This window comes from Hippopotamus amphibius, chromosome 1 (genome assembly GCF_030028045.1).
Source record: "Hippopotamus amphibius kiboko isolate mHipAmp2 chromosome 1, mHipAmp2.hap2, whole genome shotgun sequence".
Taxonomy (NCBI): domain Eukaryota; kingdom Metazoa; phylum Chordata; class Mammalia; order Artiodactyla; family Hippopotamidae; genus Hippopotamus; species Hippopotamus amphibius.
The window spans coordinates 70,569,743-70,594,564 of record NC_080186.1 but is presented as its reverse complement, the minus strand read 5'-3'; the positions used below and the strand labels follow the sequence as shown (position 1 = coordinate 70,594,564).

Here is a 24,822-nt window from a genome sequence, read left to right as displayed (position 1 = left end):
GAGGAGAGAAACAAATAAAAGAGGTACAATTCTAGGCAAAATCTCATTCTTAAACAAAAGGAAGTGAAGATGAGATTCCAGGAAGAAGGTTTTGGCCTTAGCACCAAAAACTTAAGGTGAATGAACATAGGTGTTTTAGTGCCTACTTTGAGACTGAAACTGTTTGATGGCATAATTGTAGAAAGAAGGCAATGTGCTGGAATGGAGGTGAAGTGGAGGGAGCACATAGCAATGCTTTTATATATTAACCCTATCTCTGAGAAAGAAGAGACTTTGCTCGCAATAATTGGCTAACTGATTCATAGCAGCCAAGATCAAATATAGTTAATTCTACTGAGCTTAATTCTAATACTGGAATCTTTTACAATAGGCAGCAATGGTCCTCTTTTGAAGGAAAAGCTGCTGGCAAGGTACCACGCTCTATTTCTGTAACCATCCTTTCCCTCCTTTGGAGCTACTAAATCTCCATCATACAGACTCCATTTCTCCTTCCAATTCTAGGACCTAACTAAGAAAGGAGATAATAAGACTAAGTCTATAAGACAATAAGACTAGTCTCCAGACTAATACATGGAGTTCCCTACTAACTTACCTTTGCTCATAGCCTAAAACATAATTATGGTAGTTAGTATTTTGTGTCATTCTGAAGCCTTCATCACTCCATTCAGCCTTTGAAATGTTTCCCATAACTTGATATCTGCCTTGGACCATTTCCCAAGCATCCATTCTAGCAATCCAGTCTTTAGTACCAGTTTTCTTTTTAAAGCAGTCATTGAGCACAATGTCTAGGCTTTGCAATGACAGACTTCATTAATGTCAGCTTGCTTTCTCAATTTCAATGTTGTTAAACTTTTCATATCAGTTGGTCACTTGTTGCTAGCCATGAGGACAGTGACTAGAGCTCATTGGATATGAAGGTACTTACCAGACTGACTCTACTTTGCTAGTTCCTAGCACTATAACCATTCTGTCTCCTGTACTGCTCCAGTGGCTATGTCCAAACTCTTTCTTATCCTGACCAATTTTACATTAATTAATATACAATTCCCATAAATCACAAGATAAAATGAATGTTAAAGTTCCAACTTGCATATGTAAATGTTATCAGAAGGTTGAACTCATTGGAAAGCATCTTGAAGAAACTGGGAATGTGAATTAGACAGATGTGAAATAAGTAAATAATGCTTAATTCACATAAGGAAAACATGAGGCAAACAGGAGACTGAAGAGAAAGGTGAAGAGACTGAACCAGCTGAAGTGCACTGTGTATAATAGAATAGTAAGCAAGAAAAACTGAAAAGATAAATTAATACAAAATTATAAAATGCTCATAAACTACTTGAATCTATGGCCTCTATTATGCTATTTCATCTAGCCTCTGGAAACCTTCCTACATTCTCTTGTCCTCTGTCTGTGACATTTTAATACATAGGAAAATATAGGCTGATAGCTGTAAGATTTCACTATTTACTCTCTTCTTTACATCATAAATAAAATCACTAAGTAATCATCCTAACATCTGATTGCCCACTATCCTATATAAAGTTGAATAGCAAATGTAATTTGTTAATTCTAAGTATGAGGATGAGTCAAAAATTATCTGCACTCTGACTGTAGAATTCATTTTAATTAGCTTTTAGAAAAGACAAATACATCATTTTTTGACATAATCTCCTTGCTTTTCAATACACTTTGTCCATCTGTCAACGAGCTTTCATATTCCCTCATTAAAAATGTTTTAGGCTGAGCTGCAAGCCATGAATGTTCTGCTGTCTTCACTTCTTCATCAGAAGTGAATCTTCGTCCTCATAGGGCTGCTTTCAGGGGACAAAACAGGTGAAAATTCAATGGATTAAGATCAGGACTATAGGTGACCTTCTTTGCAACAAAGCACTTTCTCCATGCTGCGCACAAAGTCTTTGATAAATAACAGCACCAGGTACACCCTCAGACCACAAAAAAATGAATCATTGCACGCTGCTCTTCTTTTGTGCAAATCACAAGTGGGGCATCCATTTTTGCTCACACCATGATTAAAAATGAACTGATGTAACATGTTCACACCTGCACAGCAGTGGCTGGGGAGACAGTAGCCTTGAACGGAAAGCACTGACAAGACAGTGCAGCCAACAGAAATTTTAATATAAGTGGAGTGCAGATAATTTTTGACACATCCTAGTAATTTGATAGTTATATAACTGTACACATGGTATTAAAATGTATAGAGAGACTTTTTCTTGCCAAATAATCATTTTAAGCACGAAAGTGAAAATTAAAATAACCATTAACAGCTCTATCCAACTTCAGTTTCCACAATTTCTCTCATAGTTTCCTTCCCATTCACACATTTGCGAAGCTAATTTTCACCTCTACAACTCTGTTCATGAAGTTTTTTTTTTTCAGTATGACCCTTGATCTTTTCTTCTTTGACATTCATTTCTTTATATGTTCCACCACATATTTGGTGCTTATTTATATAGATGTATTGGCCATTATTCTATTACCTCATCTAAACAACAAATTTCTAAAGAACAAAAAATTTTGCCCTCTCTTGATTTTCCCATAGTATGCTGAGGTGAAAAAAGTACTGAAATTAGAGTATAGAACTTGAAATTTATGCTCTGTGACCTAAATGGGAAGGGAATCTAAAAAAGAGTGGATATACATACATGTATAACTGATTCACTTTGCTGTACAACAGAAACTAACAAAACACTGTAAAGCAATTATACTCCAATAAGAATTAATAAAAAAATAAAACTAAGTTTTAACACTCATATAAAAAATATTTATATCAATACCTACTTATACATGTAAAATTATGCCAGTATGTACCTATTACGTTTAAAGTATGCAGGCAAAGTTGATTTTGTGATTATGAAGGCCATGAAATTTGCAATATACCATGTGGTCTGTCAATGGGATAAATAAGTGTTCTATGGATAGAAAAATCAGTTGTCTCTAAGGTCTTTGAATATTCTTTCCACTTGTCAAGGCTTACAAACTTTCTCTCCACATTAAATTTTCTATCCATCCATGAATCTTAAAATTGCAAACTTTTAAAAAATTTGGAGGTAAATAATATATTATTTGTACACGAGAGGAGTTTGCATGTTGATTTATCTTTGAACTTGAGTATGATGTTATAAACACAAATTTGAGGATAATAGATATAAATCTTAAGTATAACGCAATAGTTAAACTACACTGCTAGAGATTCATAAAATATTGGGGATTTTTTCAGTAGCACATTATTTAGATAATAAATCTATGAAACTTACAAAAAAACATAAAAACAAATCTTTGAGACATTAGTTTAGAAAATGACTTCTTAGAAAACATAAGTGACAAAAATACCCATGTAAATTGGATTTCATCAAAATTAAAAATTTTGTGCTTCAAAGGATACCTTTAAGAAAGTGAAAAGACAATCCACATAATGGGAAAATGTTTTCAAATCATATGCATGATAAGAGCCTTGTATCAAAAATATATAAGGGATTTTTATAATACAACAACAAAAAGAAAACTTATAAAATGATCAAAGTATTTTTGAATAGATAGCTCTCCAAAGAGCTTTTCTCTATGTCATCACATTGCCTCTCCATGGTGAATGCATGGAGTGGAAGGTGGGGGGAGAGAACACGTTCTCTGGTGTCTCTTTTTATAAGGACATTAATTCTATCAGATCAGGGCCTCACCCTTATGATATTATTTAATCTTAATTATTTCCTTAGAGGTCCCATCTATAAATATAGCCACACTGGGCATTAGGGCTTTAAGATGTAAATTTGGTAGGGTGCAGGGGACAAAAATATTCAGTCCATTAGACGTTTATAAAAAGAGTTTGCAAATGTGATTATGGATCTTTTTTACTTAAGAAGTTTTATTGAGATACAACTGACATAAAACAAACTGCATATATTTAAAATGTACCATTTGATATTTTTTTCTTATTGGTAATGTATATATACAATCCCAATCTCCCAATTCATCCCACCCGAACCCCTGTCCTTGCTTTCCCCACTTGGTGTCCATATGTTTGGTCTCTACATATGTGTCTCTATTTCTGCCTTGCAAACCAGTTGATTTGTACCATTTTTCTATATTCCGCATATATGTGTTACTATACAATATTTGTTTTTCTCTTTCTGACTCACTTCACTCTGTATGATAGTCTCTGGGTCCATCCACGTTTCTACAAATGTCCCAATTTTGTTCCTTTTTACAGCTGAGTAGTATTTCATTGTATATATATACCACATCTTCTTTACCCATTCATCTGTTTATGGACATTTAGGTTGCTTCCATGACCTGGCTATCGTAAACAGTGCTGCAATGAACACCAGAGTGCATGTATCTTTTTGCATTATGGTGTTCTCTGGGTATATGTCCAGCAGTGGGATGGCTGGGTCATATGGTAACTCTATTTTTAGTTTTGCAAGGAACCTCCATACTGTTCTCCATAGTGGCTGTATCAATGTACATTCCCACCAACAGTGCAAGAGTGGTCCCTTTTCTCCACACCCTCTCCAGCATTAACTGTTTGTAGATTTTCTGATGATGCCTAATCTAACTGGTATGAGGTGATACCTCATTGTAGCTGTGATTTGCATTTCTCTAATAATTAGTGATGTTGAGCAGCTTTTCATGTGCCTCTTGGCCATCTGTATGTCTTCTTTGGAGAAATGCCTGTTTAGGTCTTCTGCCCATTTTTTGATTGGGTTGTTTGTTATTTTGATATTGGGCTGGATGAACTGTTTATATATTTTGGAGACGAATCCTTTGTCTGTTTATTCATTTGCAAATATTTTCTCCCATTCTGAGGGTTGTCTTTTAGTCTTGCTTATAGTTTCCTTTGCTGTGCAAAAGCTTATGTTTCATTAGGTCCTACTTATTTATTTTTGTTTGCATTTCCATTACTCTGGGAGGTGGGTCAAAAAAGATCTTGCTGTGATTTATGTCAAAGAGTGTTCTTCCTATGTTTTCCTCTAGGAGTTTTATAGTGTCTGGCCTTACATTTAGGTCTGTGATTAAGGATCTTGAGAAAGGTTGATTATCTGGGGTAAGGAGAGTGTATGATTTAAACACAAGGGTCCTTAAAAGAGGGAGCCAGATGATCAGAGAGGAAGTAGGAGCTGTAACAATGGAAGCAAGAAGTTGGAGTGATGTGAGGTAAAGGTTACAAGCCATGTACTGCAGGCAGTTTTTGGAAACTAGAAAGGACAAAGAAATTAATGATCCTCTAGAGCCTCCAGAAAGAGCTAACACTGCCAACACTTTGATTTTAGTAAAACTAATTTCAGACTCCTAGTCTCTAGAACTGTAAGATAATAAATTTGTGTTGTTTTTTGCTTCCAAATTTGTGATAATTTGTACAACAGCAAAAAAAAAAAAAAAAAAAAAAAAAAAAAAAAAAAAAACTAATGTACATGGCAAGATATACCTTCAAGAGAAGTTGGGAAATGTAGATTATTTTAAGCGGCTAAAATATGGGAGTTCTTTCACTGAGGAAGAAAGAGAGAAAAGATATTGGAGAGCAACCATCACTCACCACCACACCCAGAGATGCTGGAATTTTTGTGGAATATAGCAGTGGCATAAGCCTTTAGGTTTTCTTCCTTTGGCAGAGGTTTGTGTTCTGTATTTGGGAAGGATACATGCGAATGTTTGAAATTTTCTTTCAATATTGATTAAAACCTTCCTTTACAATGGAAGAACCTCATGCTTTAGCTGGGCATATGCCTGGTCAGAATAAGACTATATTTTTTAGCCTCCTGCAGCCATATGCCTAATTTGTAGTTGACCAGATGTAAGCAGAATATTGAGTATCAGCTTCCAAGAACTTCCCACAAAGTGAACACAACCCCTTTGCTCCCTCCTCCTATATCCCCTCTCTTCCTTCCTTCTAATTACAATGCAGACCTAATGGCTGGAGCTAGAAAAGCCATCATGGACCATAAAATAACCCTGGGGATAGATGCCATGCATGGTGGGGCAACAAGGTATAAAGAGTTAAGGACTCTGAGAATGTTATGATACAGCGTTGCTATACCAGCCATGTACTATCTCCAGATTTTTATGTGAGAGAAAAACAAATTTCTGTTTTAAGCTACTGTCATTAGGGGTCCATTACTCCCAATTCTAACTAATGCTCTACCTTCCTTCTAATTCTCTCATACAATTTTTCACTTTAATTTTTACTGGTTACTCTAGATACACATCCATGACATGTATAACAAAAGCCTGCCTTTAAAATATAACACTGGTACAGTCATTTAAAGATGCGTATCTTGTGAATTATTGTAAGTAAGAGATTTAGAAGGACCTGATTAAGTATGTGATATTTAGATAATCTCATGAGCAACTGATATTAGACTCAAAATGTCTAGGTAATTAATAAGAATGCATCTTTATGTACACAGAATGGATCTTTATGTAGACAGCAAATACATTCTAAAATTATAGCCATGCATAACAGCTATAACTTTATAATTACATCCACATAAAACATAGCATACAAACAATTTAAAATACATTTATGTTATTACTACTAAGAGGTTTATACAAAGCAATCCTAATTCAAGTGTTCTTTTATCATTACGTAGTTTTATTTAAAAATAAATAAAAATGCATCTGATACAGTTGATGTTTAAAATGTTTGGTCATGGGATTCCTTTATATTGTAAAAAAAGTATAACACCCACAAAGAGCTTTTGTTTATGTGTTTATATCTTTTAATATTTACCATATTAGAAATTAAAAGTACAAATGTTTAAAATAACAGTAACAAATCTGTTCCATATTCACAGAATTATATAATTTTATAAAATACAACTATATTGCAAAAGATGAAAAGAGTGAGATCATTCTATATTTTTGCAAATCTACGAGGGTGAGCCAAAAATTATCCACACTTTGGTTATATTAAAACTTCTGTTGGCCACACTGTCTTATCAGCACTTTCTGTTCAAGGCTACTGTCTTCCCAGTCACTGCTGTGCAGGCATGAACATTTTACATCAGTTCATTTGTAACTGTGATGTGAGCAAAAATGGATGCCCCACTTGTGATCTGCATGAAAGAAGAGTACCATGCAGTGATTCATTTTCTGTGGTCTGAGGGTGTTCTCGGTGTTTCTATTTATCAAAGACTTTGTGTGCAGTATGGAGAAACTGTTTTGTCATGAAGAAGTATGTATGAATGGATAGAGAAGTTCAAGGAAGGTTGCACTAGTGTTAGCAGCCCTACAAGGACAAAGATTCATTTTTGATGAAGAAGTGAAGACAGGGGTGCATTTGTGGCTCTGGGCTCAGCCTAAAACATTTTTTAATGAGGGAATATGAAAGCTTGTTGACAGATGGACAATGTATATCGAAAAGCAAGAAGATTATGTTGAAAAATGATATATTTATCTTTTTAAAAGTTCAGCAAAATGAATTTTACAGCCAGGGTGCAGATAATTTTTGATTTACCCTCATATTTAATTTTTGGCTTAGTAGAAGGCAAATTTTCACATTTGCTTATATAATTGATCTCTCACAAGTCATGAAGTCTCCGGAAAAGTTTCATGATATGAGAGAATGAGGCTACAAAAAATTAATAACGTTTAGTGTTATTATTAAAATTAAGTTGGCATTGAGGATAACCTTAAAAGATGTCAAACACCCACAGTGGTTCCTGGATTACACTTAAAAATCACTATTGTACAGAACAGCTATAAAAAAAACAACAGGACTTATTATAAGAAGGCCAGTCAAAGTGTATGAAAATACTCAAAATTCTAAGAGAATACAATATGAAGATTATATCAAGGTGACAGTAGAGTATAAAAATGTTTTCCACAATTTCTCTTGCATCAAAAGAAAGGGGAAAAAAAAGAATATTTAGAAAAAAATGAAAATGAGAGTACCTAAAGGTATAAAGCAAACATTAACAAACATAAAGGTATAAATTGACAGTAAAACAATAATATTAGGGGATTTTAACACCCTATTTACATCAATGGACAGATAATCCAGACAGAAAATCAGTAAGGCAAGAATGGCTTTGAATATCTTTAAATAACACATTAGATCAATGGACTTCATGGATATACATGGAACATTCCATCCAAAAATGTCAGAATACACATTTTTTCAAGTGCACATGGAACATTCCCCTGGATAGATCACATTCTAGAACGCAAAACAAGTCTTGATAATTTAAAGAGGACTGAAACATATCAAACATGTTTTCTGATCATAATGCTATGGGATTAGAAATCAATTACAAGAAAAAATTCTGCAAAAAAGACTAACACAAGTAGCCTAAACAATATTCTCTAAACAACTAATGGGTTAATGAAAAGATCAAAGAGGAAATTAATAAAAATACCTGGAGAAAAACAAAAAAGGGAACATGAGGATCAAAAATCTGTGGGACATAGCAAAAGCAGTTCTAACAAAAAAGTTTATAGAGATATAAGCTTAACTCAGGAAACAAAAAAAAAAACTTAAATAATCTAAACCTACACCTAAAGGAATCAGAAGAGAAGAACAAACAACTTATAAAGAGTTAGTAGAAGGAAAGAAAAAACAGTTAAGATAAGAACAGAAATAAATGAAAGAGACTAAAAAAAAACAGAAAATATAAATGAAACAAAGAGCTGGTTCTTTGAAAAGAAAAACAGAATTGATAAATCTTCAAATATGCTCAACAACAAAAGAGAGAGAGAGAGTCCAAATAAATAAAATAAAAGATGAAAGAAGTTAAAACCTACACCACAGAAATACAAAGGATCATAAGATACTACTATGCACAATTATACAGTAATAAAATGGACAACCTATAAGAAATGTACCAATTCCTAGAAACATATACTCTCCTAAGACTGAATCTAGAAGAAAGAGAAAATATGAATAAACCAATTATCAGTAATAAATTTGAATCAGTAATAAAAAAAAAAAAAAAAAAACTTCCCCAAAACAAAAGTCCAGAACCAGAAAGCTTCACAGGTGAATTCTACCAAACATTTAAAGAAGAGTTAACACCTATCCTTCTAAAACTATTCCAAAATACTGCAGAGGAAGGAATGCTTCTGAACTCATTCTGAGACCAGCATCTGTCCAATACCAAAACCAGACAAAGACACCACAAAAAAAGTAAAGAACAGGCCAATATCATTGATGAAGAGAGATGCAAAAATCCTCAACAAAATATTACCAAACCAAACCCAACAACATTAAAAAGATTAGAGATCATGGTCAAGTGTGATCAATTCTAGTGTTGCAAGGATGGCTCAATATTCACAAATCAATCAATGTGATACACCACATTAATGAACTGAAGAATAAAACTCACATAATCATCTCAATAGATACAGAAAAAGCTTTTGACAAAATTCAATAACCATTTATGATAAAAACTTTCAATAAAGTGGGTATAAAGGAAACCTTCCTCAACATAATAGAGGGCATATATGACAAGCCCACAGCTAACATAATGCTGTGGATATGCTAACATAATGCTAACATAATGCTTTTAGCTTTTCAACAGTAGAAAGCTAAAAACATTTCCTCTAAAATCAGGGAAAAAGTCAAGGATGCTCACTCTCACCACTTTTATTAAACATAGTACTGGAAGTCCTAGCCATAGCATTCAGACAAGAAAACAAAATAAAAGTAATACAAATTGGAAAGGAATAAAGAAAACAGTGACTGTATGCATATAACATGATACGATATATAGAAAATCTTAAAGATGTCACCAGAAAGACTATTAGAACTCATCAATGAACTTAGTAAAATTGAAGGATACATAATTAATATACAGAAATCTGTTATGTTTCTATACAGTAATCTATCAGAATTAACAGTAATCTATCAGAAAGAGAAAATAAGAAAACAATCCCATTTCCAATTGCATCATAAAGGATAAAATACCTAGGAATAAATCTATACAAACTTGATAGATTGTAAGACTCTGATGAAAGAAACTGAAGATAATACAAACAAATGAAAGCTATATCTTGTTCATGGAATGGAAGACTTCATATTTTTAAAATGATCATACCACCCAAAGCAATCTACAGATTTAATGCAATTCCTATCAAAATATTCATGGCATTTTTCACTAAACTGAAAAAAATTCTAAAATTTATATGGAAAGACAAAAGACCCTGGGTAGCCAAACAATCTTGGAAAAGAAGAACAAAGCTAGAGATGTCACACATCCTGATTTCAACCTATACCACAAAGCTACAGTAATCAAAACAGTACAGTTCTGACACACACAAAAAAGACATCTAGGCCAATGGGACAGAATAGAGAGCTCTGAAGTGAACCCACACTATATGTTAAATTAATCTAAGACAAAAGAGGCAAGAATATACAATGGGGAAAAGACAATCCCTTCAATGAATGGTATTTGGAAAACTGGACAGCCACATGCAAAATAATCAAATTAGAATACTTTCTCAAACTATATACAAAAATAAAATAAAAATTGATTAGAAACTTAAATATAAGACCCAAAACCTTGTAAGAATAAAAATCCTATAAGAAATCATAAGCAGTATGTTCTATGACACTGGGCTTAGGAATATTTTTTTGGCTATGCCTCCTCAGGCAAAGGAAACAAAAGCAAAAATAAACAAATGGGACTACAACAAACTAAAAACCTTTTGCCCAGTAACAGAAGCTGTTAATAAAATGAACAGACTGCCTACTGGATGGGAAAAATATTTGCAAATGATATATCTAATAAGAGATTAGCATCAAAAAAATATACAAAGAACTCATACAACTCAGCACCAAAAAACAAATAACCCATTTTAAAAATGGGTAGAGGACTTGAACAGACATTTTTTGAAAAAGTGTATATAGATGGCCAACAGACACATAAAAAGATGCTCAACTTCACTAATCATCACAAAAATGCAAATTAAAACCATAATGAAATATCACCTTGCAGTTATCAAAATGGCTATTATCAAAAAGACAGCAGATAACAAGCATTGGTGAGAATGCAGAGAAAAGGGAACCCTCATACACTACTGGTGGAAATGTAAAATGGTGCAGCCACTATGGAAAAAGAATGGCAGTTCTTCAAAATATTAAAAATAGAACTGCCATACAATCCAGCAATTCTTCTCCTGTGTATTTAAGCAAAGAAAGCAAAAGCACTAATTAGAAAAGATGTATGCACCACCATGTTCACTGCAGCATTATTTACAATAACCAAGATATAGAAGAAACCTAAGTGCCCATCAATAGATGAATGGTTAAAGAAGATGTGATATCTATATATCTGTACATATAGATACTTGCACACACGATGGATTATTACTCAGCCATAAAAAAAGAAAGTAACCTTGCCATTTTGTGACATGGATGGACCTAGAAAATAAGTCAGACAGAGAAAGACAAGTACTGTATGATTTCACTTATGTGTGGAATCTAAAAAAACAAAATAAATGAACACAACAAAACAGGAAAAGAGTCATAAATACAGAAAACAGGTGGTTGCAGAGGGGAAGGAGATGTGAGGGGGAAGAAAATAATAGAAATGAGACTAGTATTCTCAAAACTATTGGATATAGTATTATCTGCACTGAGAAGTAAATAAGGTATTATGTTGAATGTGTTCATTAGGTATCAGAAAAAAAAATTGAGAAAATTATGTATTCAAATAAATGTGTGAAAATATCTTAAAAGTATGTCTATAAAAATGCTGGAAATTCAGAAAGAGAAAATAAAGATAAAGTAAGCATGACACAAAGTAATAACTCAAAAAATTTAGTTGAAAAAGACAATTTTAGTTATATTCAAAATTTTTTTTACTAAACTAGTAAGAATTCCTAAAATCTGAACCATATAATGATGAGAAATGACCAAATTTGTTGTCAAAGATTTACAAGTCTTTGACAATTTAAAAAGTCTTATAAACTTGACAACTGCATAGGCAAGGCTTCTTAGTAAATATTCGAAGGATACCCAATTCCAATATTCTTGAAATTGTTTCAAAGCATAGGAAAAAGGAAAGTGTCTTAAGACAGACCCCTGTCCTGATATCAATACCTCAAAAAGTAGACACCAAAAGAAAACAATACAACCTCACTCATTATTACAGAGGGTAAAATGATAAAATAAGTATTAGCTATCCCAACTGAGTGATTCCCATTCAAACAAAAACACACAAGGACTAAGATCTGTTTTAAGAATGCAAGCATGGTTCAAAATAAGAAGATATATTGATTTAATTCATTACTTTAGCATACTAGAAAAAAAATGAAGACTCTCAATAGAATCTGAAAAGGTATGTAATAATGTTCAACAAATATGGTGCTTTATATTTAATCCAACATCTCAGTAATAAGACACTTTCTTAACATGATAAACAGTACCCACAAGATATTTTACAATATCATATTTCAAGATGAAATAATAGTGGAATTAAGATCAAAGTCAGAAATAATACAAGAATTGCAAGAATACCCATTTACTACAAATATTATCCTTGAATTTGAAATCTACTCAAGAAAACAAGAAAAATAGCAAAAAGTACGACTGGTGAAAATGAAGAGAAAAATGATCATTTTCTAAAGAATACCTTGGAAATCTGACAGAATAAACTGAAAAATGCATTTAAAATCACAAGATAGTGACTAAAAAATTCAACACACTCTTTTATAAAAACCCTAGTCAGAAATCATAATTATAAAAAATTTCAATTCTCAATAAAATATAAAAATAACCAATAAATAATAATAAATTGTTAATAAACTGTAACATGTCTATTCTCCCATAATCAGTTCCTAAATATAATGCCATTAAAATAAATATATTTTAATATGCAAAATGATTTTAAACTTCATTTAAAGAAACAAAACATAAAAATAGCTAATAATAATGAAAATTGGTTTGCCTTATCAAAGATCAACATCATATAGCTAAAATATTAAAATGATGTTGTTTTCAAGTAAGTAGATACAAGGAGATTATCATATGTGATAAAAGAATTATTTTAAATACCTGGTAGAATAAATAATTAACAAATGGTGTTGGAATAATATAATTACTATATGTAAAAATATAAAGATTTTTTCTTCTAAAATTAATTTTTTTAAAACAATTGAAGTATAGTTGATTTATAATATTATGTTAGTTTCAGGTATAGATCATAAAGATTCAGTATTTTTGTACATTATACTTCATTATAGGTTATTAAAAGATACTGGGTATAATTCCCTGTGCTAAATAGTATATCTTTATTGTTTATCTATTTTATATACAGTAGTTTTTATCTATTAATCCCATACCCCTAATCTGTCCCTTCTCCTTTCCCTCTCCCCTCTGGTAACCACAAATTTGTCTTCTATATCTGTGAGTCTGTTTCTGTTTTGCATATACTTTCATTTGTATTACTTTTTAGATTCCACATATAAGTGATATCATACAGTATTTGTATTTCTCTGACTTATTTCACTAAGCGTAATATTTTTAGGTCCATCCACATTGCTGCAAATGGCAGTATTTCATTCAAAAATATAAAGTTTTATTCTTACTACAACCCCAAACTAAAATAATCTCCAAATGGAATGATATTTAAAAGTAAAAATATAAAACAGAAAAATGTTAGAATAAAATGGTTTTTCTTTTTATAATCCTAGATTTGGGCAGAACTTTTCTCAGCATTATATAAAGAATAGAAACCCCAAATACTCACTGATTTGACCACATTAGAATTAAAATTTTCTGAACAACAAAACACACTATAGGTAAAACTAATACACAAATGATAAACTGGAAAAAACATATGATAAAGGAAAATTTCACTGAAATTGTCTCTTCCAACTTTAATGGAGTAAAATTCTATAGCACATCCATTGCAATAGAATAATGAACAAAGAATATGAAAAAAGAAAAAGAAAAACAAAAGTAAGTCACAAAGAACAGAATGAAAGTGGTCAATATAAAAAAGTTATCTTTTATTAATAAGTATGATGTAAGTTAAATCTGAATGTTTCTTAATAAGACTGTTAGCTTATTTGTTTAGACATTTACAAAGGCATTTAAGTTTTACAAATCAAAATCATTTAAGTTTTACAAATTAATTATTAAATTGTGACATAAAAAGAGGGAAGAGCAAATGAGCCATGGGATGTCATTTAGAAGGGAAAATTAATAACTTGGGAGCATAATGGAAGGAGAAATTACAGTAATAGGTCAGGAGCTTATCAGGAAGGGGGCCTACAGCAAATTTAGTTTATTTCTGGGCAAGGAGAAGGAGAAGCAAAAGGACAGCTATCTGGAAATGTGCAATAGGGATATGGTTTCAGAAGCACAGAATAAAAACCATGATCATGCCAGAAAATCTGTCAAGAAAGAGTGGCATAAGTGCCTACAGTCTGGAAAATGAGACAGATGAGAAAAACAGAAGGACATAAATTTGACCTAGTTTTCTGCTTGTTATAAAATCAGCCTTCATCTCTGAGTAGGCTGCCCAAGAAGACTCAGAAACTTTGAATACCAAAGAGAACTAAGTAAGCTAAAGGGTACCAGGTAGATTTCTAACCTCTTCATGAAGCAATTCAGGTAGGAATACTCCTTGTAGTCCTTGGAAATGTGGATACAATATCTTTATATACAGAGCAGAAGACAACTTCCACATTGTGTATTTTAATAAAAGTTCTATGGTTAGTGCCAGTTGTCCTCTAACTGGTTCTAGAAGGTCAGGAAAGCATGCAGATATGTGAGTGTTCTGTGTGAATAGTTGAAATGGAACTATGATTACAAAAAAACCCACATTTTTCAATAAGAGAAAAATGGACACTTCACTGCATAATATTAAGAATAAAGGAATTTTTACTTACTTTGTATTTACATTTGTCTCACAAATCCTAGGAGAGTCAATGTATTGTATATTATTGATATTACAGCTTCTAGGTATGCACGTGGGACCAATAGAGATGTTAAAAAATGCCAAGAAAGCTACCATCTGGCATAATTTATAAGTATCTCCCTTATAACTTTTGTCTAATTTCTATCTATCTCAGATTTAAGTCACTTAATTTTCCTTTATTCACTTTAATGCACAAAGCATTTCTTGAGCGGTACTAAGAGCACTTCAATAGTTCCTGTCCCTGTGACTTTTCCACATGTGTTATTCTATTATGTAAATTGTCTGCTCAGTTCTCTCATTTTCCTAGTGATCTCTCTGTTGACCTTGGAAACCCTCACAGTTTTACAACTCAGAATATGTATTAATCTAGCATCCACTTGCTGCTTTTTAAAAATAATTCTGAAATTGCTTGGTTTTAAAAATTTTTCTTATCCATATCTATGGAGTCAAGCATAATATATGATGTCACAGGTTTTTCCAGAAAGGAGATACTGAGACAGCTAAGTATGCAAAGGTTTATTGGGAAATAACACTCACTCTTTAAAGGAAAATGAAGGAAGTGGATTAAGCAGAGAGAGTCAAAGTTTCTGCCAACCAGCCAGGAGTTCTGAAGCAAAGTCTGTCTCTATCTGAAGGTCCAACAATGAGCAGTAATGGCCAGGTCCTTGTAACACTGACTTACTCAATAATTGCCTGAAAGCTGCCTAGAGAATAGTGTGACCTTGCCTTGAAAGCAGAGGTGGACCCTGAACAATCTAACAGTTGGAGCTGTCAGCTAGCCACACTCCTTGCATCTGAGCATGCACAAATGGTGTCTAATATGATCTTTGTGTGCCTCTGTCCTAACCTGATTCATTTAGCTCCAAGTCTTCTCCTTTTAGTCTCAGTAAAATTTTTGATTAAAGGGGACAGACTTTATTTTATTTTTACTGCCAGTGACAAGCAGAGGACCTGACATTTATAAAGCACCTAGTAAGTGTCTATGAAATTTTATTAAATGGATAAAGTTAGCCCCTTACATGTTGATTAAATCAGTAAACTACATCTTCACTTCTAAGTAATCATTTTTCCTTCTTTGGACCCCAAAAGAAGGGTGAATTAAATTAAATTACCCTTAGCCCCTGGTAGCCCTAGTATCTGCCCTTAGAGGCTCTTCTGATAAATATCTCATATTTCTATCTGACCCTAAAAGCCACTATTTTCCATAAGAATATTCAGGACAACTCCAACTCCTTTGATCAGACCCTTAAATGAAGGCAACTGACTAAACTGGATGTAAATTTGTATTGGCCTTTCAACTTCACACCTTATATAATCAGTCCCTACTCAATAAGTTTTTCCTATTTCTTTCCCCTCTCACTACAAGTTCCAGCATAGAAATTGCTTGATGACAATTTTTAAGTCCTTAGAATTTGTTACAGTGTGAAGGACATTCAAAGTATTCAAAAAAATACCCATTTAAAATGAACTGTACTGCTGATGGGGCCCGAAAATGACTGTTAGGCAAAACAAAGAGCAATTTTTAGAGAAAATGTAAGAATGTCATTATAAAGCTTTTTTCTTAAGACTTACATAAGTTAGTACAACATCTCAGCTCATTGATGATAAAGGTCAGTTTACAAGTGTAAGGAAAGACTTCATAAAACAATGAAATTTAAAAAACGAAATATCTAACCATAAATTTCTTTTTAACACCTCACATAATAAAATGTGACCCATTCTACATCTCCTGAATCTGATACAAGACCAACCCTCTCAAAATTTTCTTAGTATCACTTACTATAAAACTAAACAAAAAAGTGGACAAAAGTAGTATCAGTATTTTTTGGCTTATAATATTATAGGGCTAATCATTCTTTCTCCCTGCCCCCATATTTACCTGAATTCAAAGTAGGCACACACACAAAAAAACCCAAACTCAAATATGATTAATTACACTTTATTATTTATAAAATTAAAATTAGCACAACTTCACCCTGCCATGCAAGCTGTGCTCCATACAACTCCAGGGAATATCATCCACATAGACTGATATAAATGCACTCATGCAATGTGCAAAGCAGCAGTCCTGAGTAAGGTGAAGTTGTCTCGCTCCTCTCTTACACACATAGGCCATGTGATTATAAATCATCACATTTTTTAACAGTAAAAAGAGAACTACAAAATAAAAGATAAATAGATGGCAAGTAAACATCTGAAAAGATATCTTCACATCATTAAGGAATTACAAATTAAAGCAATAATGAGATACTATTGCATACCTATTAGAATGGCCAAAATCCACTTACACTGACAATACCAAATGCTGGTGAAAATGTGGAGCAACAAGAACTCTAATTCATTGCTGGTGGAAATGCAAAATGGTACAACCACTTTGGAAGACAGTTTAGCACTTTTCTTTATGAAACTAAGTATTCTCCTACCATACAACCCAGAAATCATGCTCCCTTGTACTTACACAAACAAACTGAAAATTTATGTGCACACAAGAACCTGCACATGGATGTTTATAGCCACTTTGTTCATAATTGCTAAAATTAGGAAGTAACCAAGATGTCCTTCAATAGGTGATTGGATAAACTGTCATGCATCCAGAGAATGGAATTTTATTTAGTGCTAAAAAGAAATGAGTTATTAAGCCATGAAAAGACATGGAGGAAACAAATGCATATTACTAACTGAAAAAAGCCAAGCTAAAAAGGCTATATATGCTACATACTCTATTATTCCAATAACATGACATTCTGAAAAAGGAAAAACTATGGCGACAGTAAAAATATTATTGGTTGCCAAGGGTTAGGAGAAAATAAAGATGAATAGGCAGAACACAGAGGATTTTTAGGGCAATAAAATTATTCTGTATAATATTCTAATGGTGGATACATGTCATTATATATTTCTCAAAACCCATAGAATGTACAACACTAAGCGTGAATCCTAATGTAAACTGGACTTTGGGTGATAATGATGTGTCAATGTAGGTTCAATGATTTTAACAAATATACCAGTTGTAGTACAGGATGTGGATAATAGATACTGTATATATGTGGGGACAGGGAGTACATGGAGACTTTCTATACTTTCTGCTAATTTTGCTGTGAACCTAAAGGTGCTCTAAAAAGACTGTTTATTAACTAAGAAAAGAGAATTGTTAATGTGGAATATAACACAAAATAGAGGCTTCTGAAGGCAATATTTCTATATTTATATTACAAAAAATGGAGATAAAATGTTTTTATCCACAATGCAAAATCTGTTTTTATTATATAAATAAAACATGATTTCTGATTAGAAAAAAAAGAATATATAAAATTGTCAGAAAGATAGGAATGATCACTTAACATTCTGCCACTTAAATGACTAGTATTAACATATTGATTGTGATATTCATGTATTTTTAATGTATATATGTACAGTTAAAAACTTAGTTTATATTTTTGAACCCTTATTAAAAATTATGGTATATTAAAAGACAAACAGTTCCTCAGGTATGTATGTGTGTGTATATACACACACACATAAAACTTTAAGAAAATGTATTTAGTAGTAATTAACACTAAATCATTAAATTTAATACTAAATTATTAAATTTAACACTAAATTAATTAATACTAAATTATTAAATTTAATGCTAAATTATTAAATTTAATACTAAATTATTAAATTTAATTACTATTAAATACATTTTCTTACAGTTTTATGTTTGTGTGTATATACACACACATACATACCTGAGGAACTGTTTATCTTTTTTTTTTAATTTTTTAAAATTTTATTTATTTATTTATTATTTTTTGGGGGGGTACACCAAGTTCAATTATCTGTTTTTATACACATATCCCCATATTCCCTCCCTCCCTCGACTCCCCCCACCCTCCCCATTCCAGCTGGTTCACTTTGGTGTCCCTCGAAAACTGGCACAACAGTGTAAAGCAATTACATTCTAATAAAGATCTTAAAAAAGAAAAAAGAAAACGTATTTAATAATAATCAGTGGAAAGCCTCACAGGAGGACTATATGCAAGTATATTTTGCTTTATTTTGTTTTACAAAAACGGTATTCAACATGGAATATATATAGTTCCATCTATATTAGTTGGGATAAAAATGAACCTTTGGAAGCAGAGGAAAATTAATAAAAACACCCTAGTATTCAACCCAATAGCAGTTCTAAAGTAAATTTTACTGTAGTATAGATGATTGCCATATTAGATTATGTTTCCAGGAACTATATAATCCCATAAAGGAGAACAAGATATGAACGTTCAATGTGTTAGAAGTAGTTCAAAGCAAGAAATCTGTTCCAGAGAAATTGATTGGATTGCCCTATTGATCTTTTTCCTCATTCTGTTGATAATTAGGGAGAATATATATACCCTCTCCGGAAGAGGAGTCAAGACAAAGGGTGTGAAATTCCAATATTCATGCCTCCGAGCAGGAGGGTGTTGCTCAGTCCTATGAAAAAATTAGATCATGATTCTAGGAGGTGGGTTGCCAAAGAAGATAGAGATCCACAACACACAGACATGTTCTTTCTTTCCATGAAGTTTTAAAAGTAAAGATTCCTGGCCATCACTCTTTCTTACCTCGTAGGTGCTTTCTTTCCTTCCTAACAACATATGACTAAATCAGCTTAAGGAAGTTTCAGACATGAAGGTGTGGGGGCAAGAGGAAAGGGGGCAACTAAGCTGCTCTGAGATAAATATATGGCAAATTGCTTTCCCCTACTCCCAAGCTCTGTCCTTTTGGCTATTGTGAATGTGACTTTCTTTCATACTATATCCCTTCTAAAATTCATGTTTGCAGTATAGGAAATAGCTATTTAAGATACTGGGTGGGCCAAAAGGTTCATTCGTTTTTTTTTTCCCATAAGATGGTTCTAGTAGCACTTCTAGTAGCACTTAGTTTTCTTTAACTTCATTCAAAACAATTTTGTTAGATTGTGACAGCTGCCATATCAGCATGCATTTAAAAAAACACATCAAAATTGGTGAATTTTTGTGTAGCAATTTTAATATTGAAGATGGGAGAAAAAAGCAATATTTTCAGCATATTATATTTTATTATTTCAATAAAGGTAGAAATGCAACTGAAACACACAAAAAAGATTTGTGCAGTGTATGGAGAAGGTGCTATGACCGATCAAACATGTCAAAAGTGGTTTGCTAAGTTTTGTGCTGAAGATATCTCGCTGGACAATGCTCCATGTTCGGGTAGACCAGTTGAAGTTGATAGTGATCAAATCAAAACATAATTGAGAACAATCAACATTATACCATGTGGGAGATAGCTGACATACTCAAAATATCCAAATCAAGCAATGAAAATCATTTGCACCAGCTTGATTATGTGAATCACTTTGATGTTTGGGTTTACATAAGCGATAAAACCCTTTTTGAGCATATATCCACATGCAATTCTCTACTGAAACATAATGAAAATGTTCCGTTTTTAAAACAAATTGTGACAGGCAATGAAAAGTGGATTCTGTACAACAATGTGGAACAGAAGAGATCGGGAGGGAAGCAAAATGAACCACCACCAACCACACCAAAGGTCAGTCTTAATCCAAAGAAGGTGATGTTGTGTATATGGTAGAACTGGAAGGGAGCCCTCTATTAGGAGCTCCTTCCAGAAAACCAAACGATTAATTCCAACAAGTACTGCTCCCTAAAATTAGACCAACTGAAAGCAGCATTTGATGAAAAGCATCCAGAATTAGTCAATAGAAAATGCATAATCTTCCATCATGAAACCATATATTTCTCTGATGATCAGGTAAAAACTGTTACAGCTTGGTTGGGAGGTTCTGATTCATCTGCCGTATTCACCAGACATTGCACCTTTGGATTTCCATTTATTTTGGTTTTTACAAAATTCTCTTAATGGAAAAAGTTTTCAGTTCCCTGGAAGACTGTAAAAGGCACCTGGAACAGTTCTTTGCTCAAAAAGAGAAAAAGTTTTGGGAAGATGGAATTATGAAGTTGCCTGAAAAATGGCAGAAGGTTGTGGAACAAAAGAGTGAACATGTTCAATAAAGTTCTTGGTGAAAATGAAAAATGTGTCTTTTATTTTTACTTAAAAACAGAAGGCACTTTTTCGCCCACCCAATAAAAAAGCATAGGTAACCAAGAATATCTCATAGTCTAGCCCAAGTTACTAAACTATTGCAGTGGAATTTTACACCAAAGCTTCAGTTAGGAACTGCTCTGTTTGCTATTACTCCCTGTACATATATTTTCCTTGGTAAGTTCTGAGTAAAAGATTGACTGTGCCAAAGCAGATTTCAGTAGTCTTGGGTGCCCTAGCAAAATCCATCATAACATTATCTAGATTTCCCTAAAATCCTGCATAATAATATACAAATGTCCTTAAAGCTTGATCTAACTGACCACCATAATTCTTTATTTATGTCAGTCTATTCAATAACAGGAGAAACCACCCTCTGACAAATATCTGTAAACCGTGGATAAATCATGTCCCTAGTAATTGTTTTAGACCCTCAATTTCTTCTATTCCAATCCAGTGGGTTTTGTTTTGTTTTTTTTTTTTTTTAATCAGATTCCTTCATCATGGATTCTGACTTTCGGTTCTGTATCTTATTTACAGTTTATTCTTACACCATGAACTCTGAATGTTTATATGGACTCCTGGCTTTGCAACATTGTTTCCTAAATGAATGTGACTTGACTTACTCCTCTGCCTCTTTCCATTTTAGGTTATCATTAATATCAGAAATTTTAAGCCCTTGGGAGACCAAGCACATTTTATCCCAAAACAGGAGCAGATTCAGACAAGGATTACTTTATCTAATTACTGAAACTCGAATTCCATTCTTGAATAACCCTTTCCATTACTTTGCTCACAGTATCTTTTTCCAATGAACTCCCAGTATTAAATGCTGATTTTTCTCAACTCCTCCCCTTTCCCTACTCCCAAACTCTTTTAATGTTATCTGGATACTAGGTTCTCTTAGGCATTCTATGGTATCAGTTGTTCTCACTAAAGTTTCTAATAAACCAAGCTCCAAGTCATTAAAGATTAGACATGTGAGTAGTAAAAATAATAAAAGAATAATATATCAACTAAATGAGCTGAAGAGAAGACTAAAAATGAAGCTAGCAGAAGATGGAATGACAATTTTATATAGAAGAAATAGATTCAAAGATGAATCTTACAATGAAAAATTATTTCAGTTACTTTAAGAAAGTGAGCTTTGAAGACAACTTCTCTAATGTTCTATGAATGGTAGCTATAAACAATGAAAAAAGCATAGGAAAAGTTACATATTTATAGACTATGAAAGAATAGTTTTTAATAAATGACATTAGTAGTGATGTGATTAGTGGAATTACTAATATCAAAGAGCTTTAGAAAACTCCTTATAATTAACATATTTCGCAAAAGATTTTTAATAGTCAAAATAGTTCCAAAGACCTGAAATTGTATATTATATGTAACTTCATATATATTAAATAACCTTTATATTTTATTCCTATTTATGTATATATTATAGTCACTTGCCATAACACAACATGTATACAAATATACATATATATGGATATGTGTATATGCATATACATTTATATATGGGTGTTGGCTATCAGCATTTCCAAATTGGTTATCAGTATACAACATATCCATATCCAGCTTGGATATCAGTATACAACATCAGTGAGAGTCTTCTCTATGTAAAGCATATACAAAGCAGGTGATGTGCCTGAAATCAATAAATTTATATTCTACAAAGAGGGCCTAAAGACATTTCACATAGGCTTTATAGAGCATACTATCATCTGGAGCAAATAAATACAGTTGGCACTAGTGCTAATGAGGAAAAGGTTTTGAATAGGATACATTTGCCTTTTAAACTCATGTTTTTATTCAATGGATAAACTTTTGTGGAATTTAAAGGCTTGAGGACATTACTGTAGTATACCTAGAACATGTCCTTAATTTTTCAATACATTGAAATCAGACTAATGGCAGTCTGGATGTTTTGTATTCTCTTCTAATTATGTTAACATAATGGAAACATTTGTAGCTTAGGTTACTCAGGTACAGGTGCAAAACTGAAGGAGTTTACATCACAAACACAGTGCTTTACAAATTATAAAAAGCTCATTCCAGTTAATTATACTGTAATGCCGAGTTTTCATTTTTACCATTACCTAATGTTCAAATCAAAACAAAACTCTAAAAACAAAAAAGCACAAGCTTTAGAGTCAGAACATCTCGAGTTAAGTCCTAGCAATGTCACTTAACTGTCTGGCTTTTGGTAAGTTAATCAACTCCTCCGAGACTTTGCTTCCCTATTCATAAAAACAGAGGTAAAAATACCTATCTTACAGTATTGTGAAGAATAAATTACATATCACATGGAAAATATGTAGCACAGTGCCTGGCACATAGTAGGCACTCAATAAATATAAATTTCTTTCTATTTTTATTGTGTCCTTAAATCAATACATGATTTAGCATAAAACACTGAGTGAATATTATATGTACAATTATCAACCTTTAATAAACTAAATATTTCTTTAAGTTTTCAGCTCCTAAGAAGAGATTTTATATTACTATTGGTAACTACTTGCAATAATAATTAATAAGAGAAAACAAATATACAAAGCATAAATTATAAAATGGTTCTCGTAAGAATTATTAATACACCACAAAAATTATATTTATACTACATTATATGACTTTTATCACATCAAGAAAAATCTCAAGCAGAATATTAAGATAATAGAAGATATTTAAAAGAGATTAAAGAAATGATTACTAATTCAATATAAACTATAACTATAGTATCTTAAATAAAAATATTTCAAAGAGAAGGAATAAAATAATTATACTTACATGTTTCCAATGTGCAAGCCTTTCTGTTATATTAGTTCCAGGCTGAAAAAAGAGATCCTTAAAAAGTTTATCTTCCAGTCCTTTGTGTTTGTAAATCCTTTTTTTTTCACATTCACTAACAGTTTTTTCCTGATGTTTTTTATACAAGAACAAGCAGCTGAATATAAGGCGGGAGGCGGGATTGTCATTTAGTTTTTTTGCCAAAAAACAAAGTGAGAGAAAACACTTATGAGTTCACTTTTATCTTAGAAAACATATGGTAAATTTAACATAATATTTGTTTTAATATTATTACTATGTTAAACTATTTAGGCACTAGGGCTTGCTCATCAACATTCATCGAGGGATGGATGAGTGCTGAGAAATCTCTGGGGATATGAACGCACAAACAATTCTGTAACTACATCCGGCTACACATTTTAAAATATCATGTCAGAGAGAACATCATGAAATTATCTAAAGAAACATAAGGTAGCCAATATGAAATCTTATTTTTCTTCTCCAGTGAAGAAATATTTAATTTCCACCTAGGAAAACTACTCTACAGCAATACTGTCCAAAAGAATATAATGTGTGCCATAAAATAATTTAAAATTTTCTATTAGCCATACTAAAAAAGGTAAAAATAAATAGGTGAGATTAATACAGTTGTGACTTGAACAACACAAGTGTGGACTGTGTGGGTCCTCTTATACATGAATTTTTTTTTAATGAAAATAGTACTATACTATCTGTGGTTGGTTGAATCCACCACACTGTGAAATCTGCAAGTACACAGGGCCAAGTGTAAAGGACTAGAGCATCTGCAGATTTTGGTATCTGTGGCAGGTCCTGAAACCAATCTTTTGTGGATACCAAAGAATGACTGTATTATGTTTTCCTTAACCTAACGTATTCAAATATCACCAGATAAATGGCATCAACAAATTAATATCATAATACTAAAATACTAAATGTTAGCTCTGTAAGATCAAAAATAAGAGAAGGATAACATCTTTCACCCAACCTATTCAACATTGTACTAGAAGTCCTACTCAGTCCAATAAGGCAATAGGAAGAAAAGCATATATCAATCTAATCT

At 32.4% G+C, this 24,822-nt stretch overlaps 1 protein-coding gene across 1 annotated transcript in view; it reads right to left on the bottom strand.

Moving 5' to 3' along the window:
- Positions 1–24,822, bottom strand: part of LRRIQ3 (leucine rich repeats and IQ motif containing 3) — a 188,210-nt gene that overhangs the window by 72,021 nt on the left and 91,367 nt on the right. Inside the window, exon 4 of the mRNA XM_057696915.1 lies at positions 23,742–23,898. Coding sequence (XP_057552898.1) covers positions 23,742–23,898 — 157 coding nt within the window. The remainder of the gene's footprint in view (positions 1–23,741; positions 23,899–24,822) is intronic.